Source organism: Lactuca serriola, chromosome 3, assembly GCF_051521515.1.
Source record: "Lactuca serriola cultivar US96UC23 chromosome 3, Lser_US96UC23_V15, whole genome shotgun sequence".
In the NCBI taxonomy this organism is placed as follows: Eukaryota; Viridiplantae; Streptophyta; class Magnoliopsida; order Asterales; family Asteraceae; genus Lactuca; species Lactuca serriola.
Genome location: NC_136410.1, coordinates 72,362,174 through 72,367,389, shown reverse-complemented (window position 1 = coordinate 72,367,389; position 5,216 = coordinate 72,362,174). Strand labels below are relative to the sequence as shown.

Sequence of the window (5,216 nt, the reverse complement as noted above, 5' to 3'; positions counted from 1 at the left end):
TATCACAATCTTATAAGTTGTTATTCTTGACTAGTTTAGTGTAAGATAACTTAGATCATGTTTGATTTCCTTCTTATGTCATAGATCTCGAGATTTCTTCCCTTTTTGTTTACATATTCAACACAAAAACACATAAAGTCACACATACATGCATAAAATCATACATAGCATACACATACACATAGATATACTCATTTTACTTGTATTCTCCCCCATAAAACTTATGAAAACCGAAAAGAGAGGGGTATGAAGCTCACCTTGAGTTGTGGTTTCGGTTTTTGAAGGAAGAGATGAAGAAAGTTTCGATCCTAACAAGTCTTCTTGGAAGATTTTTGACTTAGATGAGTTCTAAGGGACAAGATCACGAATTTTGTATGATATAAGGGAGATTGTTGATGAAATGAAGAAGATATGTTATTAACCAAAGAAATAACTTACCAAGGATGTGAACTACTTGATGAAAATCCTTAGATTTCTAGCCAAAATTTAGAGATCTTCAAAGAGGAAAAGGATGATATTGAGAGTGGTTTAGAGAGAATTTTTGTGAGGTGTGTGTGTTTTTGTGTTGGGTTCGGCCGAGATAAAAAGAGAGAGGAGAAGAGAGAGACCTTGATGAGATGTTTGCTTGGAAACATGAGTTGCATGCATGGAGACCTAACAAATAATAGTGAGGTGGCCATGGAAAGTCAACTCTTCTCTTTTGGTGTAGTTGGGCCGAGAAATGGAAAGGGGAAAGAAGGATTTGGGCCCTTTAATTCTTAAGCCCAAATTACAAACCCATTAGGTGATTTTCGACCCAATTAAATCAAGGAATGATTTTTATGACCCATTATGGCTAATTAAATTTCTTGTGATTCAATGAGGTCCATTAAAATTATCCTAGTTTATTTTAGGCTTATAAAGCCCAAAATATTAAGTTTCAAGCATATGGGTCCAAATTAGGGCCCATTTGAGAGTTCTATGTTCAAGATAGTTAAATTGGAAGGTTATTGGTCCATTAGGCCCAATAAGGAAATTCTAGTCCAAAATGGACTTAAACCGGGATTTCAAGGGTTTCCAATTCTTTGTTGACTATTTGTAGTGCTTGAATGAAGTATTTGATGAAAAATTGGTTATTATTGAATAAGCATCATACATGCTTTCACATTGTTGGTTCACATTTGTTATCATTGTTCAATGTTCACAAGACATCAAAATTCCTAGTTGTGACATTTTTCATCTCTCTAACTATAGATATGCAAATAAGTTAAAGGTTACACACAATTACAAATGTTAATTTCAATATTGTGCAGTGAAATTGGCGAGTTTAAAAGTAAATGGCATATTTTTTGCTCTATGTGACACTTCTGTAGTGTATCCAACTTGTGAAGGTCATATACATGCTTTTAAAGCTAGAAAGGGAGAGGGAGGGTTATTGGTGGTTAGAGGTGCGAAAAGAATCAGAAATAGAGGTGATTGAAGGTATGGGTTCTACTAAAAGAAAAGGGAGAAGGAATGAAAGAGGCTTTATTATTAACAGTAAACCTTTAAAAACAATGTTGTTTGAGATGGAATTCTTTAAAGAAGCATTAAAGAACAAAACATGATAACGGTTGAGAATGACACATATTGTCTTCCTAACATTAGGTGAGACTACAAGTAAGATTTTGGAGGAAGAGATGTTGAAATCCGGTGAAGTAGTTTTTACATTGGATGCATGAGATTCAATGAAGTAGTTTCTGATTTGGAATATTTATTGGAATCTACCAAATTGTAGCATTGTACTTTCATTTTTTTATTAGCTAATTATACTTTGAAAAATATACTCAGTTGCAATAGTGTGAATGACATTTGTTATAACACTACCAAAAAAAAACTAAAAGAAACCGACCCAGGGCAAAGCCCAAGCTTTTTTACTAGTTTTTATTATGAGAATGGAAAAGAAATTAACTAGATTTTAGGAAATTAAGTGAGTAATAATAATTTTATTCGTTTTTCATGAAAGATCAAACCATTTAAACATACAAATTAATCAAAAGGTCAAACCATTGGTTATTAAAATAGTTTTGAAAAATTAACATTCTTTAACATGATATTAACATGATACTATTGTTGAGCTGTTTGAACTGTTGAAAGAAGAAATTAATAACAGTTAAGGCTAAAAATCAAAATCTACCATCGATGAGGGTAAAACGTAAAAGGAGGAAAAAAATTTATAGGGTTTTTGGTCATTTACAGTTCACAAAACAGTACAAGAATGTGAATATTCTCGATTTACTGTTGGGTAAGATGATTGGGTCAACCAATAAATGGGTAAAGATATAACATAATCAGATTAAAATTTGGCAATTTTCATGGTGATGTAAGATTTTCATAGGTAGATCCTAGGATCTTACAATCTTATGATCAAGATCCCGATCTCGACGACCTTTGTTTAAATACTTAACAATTATAAAATCGATAGTTGTTTTTATAGGAACATACTTTCTTACTTTAATCTTTTATAATAACGTACACTTTTATAATAATGCACTTCTTTTTTTTCATTTTTATATCGTTGAGCTTTCATTTTTTGTATTTTTTTGGTTAACCAATAACCAAAATTATTAAATGAATAAAACTATTAACTATAACCAATACTAGCCGTCACAAATGGCTACAAAAACACATTAACCAATTGTAATGATTTTGGTTCGGTTTTGATCAAGAACCAAACCGTCTATATATACCAAAAGAACAGAAAATGAATCCAAAAAAAAAGAGTAAGAGGGTAATCCAGGTATTTCACTCTTATATGAATCAGGGGAAATACATGTGTGCGTGTTATTGTTGGCGTGAGAATTGAGGAAAGAAACACATAAAGTGATTAGAAGTATGTGCGAGTGTTCTGGTGTGTGCGTCGATGGCATATCAGAAGGATCGTGATTAACAGAGAGCCACAAGGAGATCCCAAACATCAGTGATGGTTTATGGCTTTTGGTCGACTGATGCTTAGAACAACCTGGAAACTCTCAATGTTACCTAATTGACAAGAAATTGAAGGTAATCTTTTAAACCCTAAGTAGACACTAAAGAAATTGTTTGGGATTATGTGATGCATGATCAAATTGGTGATGGTTTATGGCTTTTGCTGGTAGCAGACTTTGTATGACCAGAAATCAACAGAAGCATCCCCGAACATCCTTATTTCAGATTTGACACAAGCATTAGAAGGTATTCAATCAACCTAAGTTGAAATTAATACTTGGAACACATGAAATTGCTTAGGGTGCTTTGGATTATATTATAAATTTATATGTATTTATGAGTTTTGCTTGGTAATCAACTGAAATTTTGAAAGAACAAAGAATGCAGATTGATGCTTGAAGTTTTGAACAAGTTTGACTTTTTATGAGTCAAATAACTAGTTTGAAATTGAAATTTGAAGATTTATGGAGAAATTTACAATCTAATTGTATTCTTAGAACATGTTATGCAATAGATGAAGTAATTTGGTTATTTACTAGTTGATTCATAATGCAAATTTGGAATGGAAGATGAAATTAGTAAATAGATTAAAAAGATGAAAGCTTGTTTATCGGAATGTAAGTAGGGAAGTATTGGTTTCCAAATAATGACATAAGTGGTCATTTTTTTTAACATGAAAATATAAGTTAGGGAAATGACCCTAAACTTCAATACAATGATGTCTTATGATGAAATTATCCAAAAGATAAATAAATTGAATACATTTTCAGATCATCAATATTGTTATCATGACTTAAACATTTTAACAAAAAAAGTTTGTTGAAATGTGTAGAAAAAATGGATGACGAAATGGTTACACTGCATAATGTAATGCCGGTGGATCTTGCAATAAAAAGAGAAATGGAATATCGACATAAAATGGAGGCCTTAAAAAACCAGCCACTCAATAACTTAAATCCTTTGCTACCTTCCCAAGTGAGACCTTATGAACCTAATTTTTTTAAATTTTTGATCGTTTCACATTTATATACAAAAGCAGATGAGACTGTGTCTAGCTGACGTGGGACATTAACATGTACAAATAAATACACATATAGGTTCATCCCACAAGTCGAACAACATTAAAGAGAAAAGAGCCATCTTCAAGTGGAATAAAACTAAAAAAACAGGCAACTGGGCTTGTTTGCAAGATTTGTGAGATAACATTTTGTACAGTTGGTCAAATGAAGGATCATTCAAATAGTTTGAAGCACAAACACATTGTACAACAGTTGAAGAAAAGGGGACAAAATGTTAGCACTCCATTTTTATGTGAGCTTTGTAACTCATCTTGCTCTAGTGGTATTGTAATGGCGGTTCATCTTAAGGGTACAAAGCATGCTGCTGTTCTTCAGGAGGTTGAGAAAGCTAAAAGGGCTAGACCCAAAGAGGGATTCTCTTCAAGAAGGTATTGAATGTTTGATGTATTGAACAAGAGTAGACTGTTTTATATATATATATATATATATATATATATATATATATATATATATATATATATATATATATTCGTTATGATGTATGGAAGAATGAGGGTGAATGGTATCGACTGTTTGTAACTTATTTATATCACAATTAAAGAATATGTGAGGAAGATGACTTTGATCTTAGAGGATTGTAATTTTGGTGATGAGAGCCTAGTTGAGAAGTAAAATTTATACAGGAGGTTCAAATCCTGGCAGATTCAAAATATTACCAGTGTTCCACGATTGACCTTTCATGTGGGCCTTGAGATTGGTTGATGTGGGCCGATCAGATGGTTTTGATTTTTTTTTTTTTGGTTGGTAAAATCAACCTGTCCCAAGCTCTTCCCCACCATTTTAGTAACATCATTTTTTGCACTAAAAAGTATATTTCAGTTATATTTTTTTTTGTAGCTTATTTATATTTTAAAAAATACCCCTTCTATTTAGTAGTTTTCTATAAATTCTGTTACAATAACATTAGAAATTACATTTAAGCAAATATAATCCAACAAATAATTCATGTATAATAATTCTGAATTAGTTTTTATATTATTAAAACAAGCATTTTATTAAATGAGAAAATTACATTTATAGCACATTTCAACAATGTTCAAAACAATATTTTACATTTAAAGTATACATTTGATGATAAGATATAATTGTAATTATTTTTATTGTTGCTTGGGTGTTTTTATATAACTTATAAATATAAATATAGGGTCAAAATCAAACGAGGACATAAAAAAAAACTAAGAACCTAAAATC

General features: G+C 31.2%; 1 protein-coding gene across 1 annotated transcript; it reads left to right on the top strand.

Moving 5' to 3' along the window:
* Positions 1-2,789: 2,789 nt before the first annotated feature.
* Positions 2,790-4,677, top strand: LOC145092601 (uncharacterized). Its single transcript, XM_079030553.1, has 4 exons — positions 2,790-3,021; positions 3,120-3,192; positions 3,779-3,921; positions 4,044-4,677. The coding sequence occupies exons 3-4, from the start codon at positions 3,784-3,786 to the stop codon at positions 4,398-4,400; spliced, it is 495 nt and encodes a 164-aa protein (XP_078886679.1). The 5' UTR covers positions 2,790-3,021; positions 3,120-3,192; positions 3,779-3,783; the 3' UTR covers positions 4,401-4,677.
* The last annotated feature ends 539 nt before the right edge of the window (positions 4,678-5,216 follow it).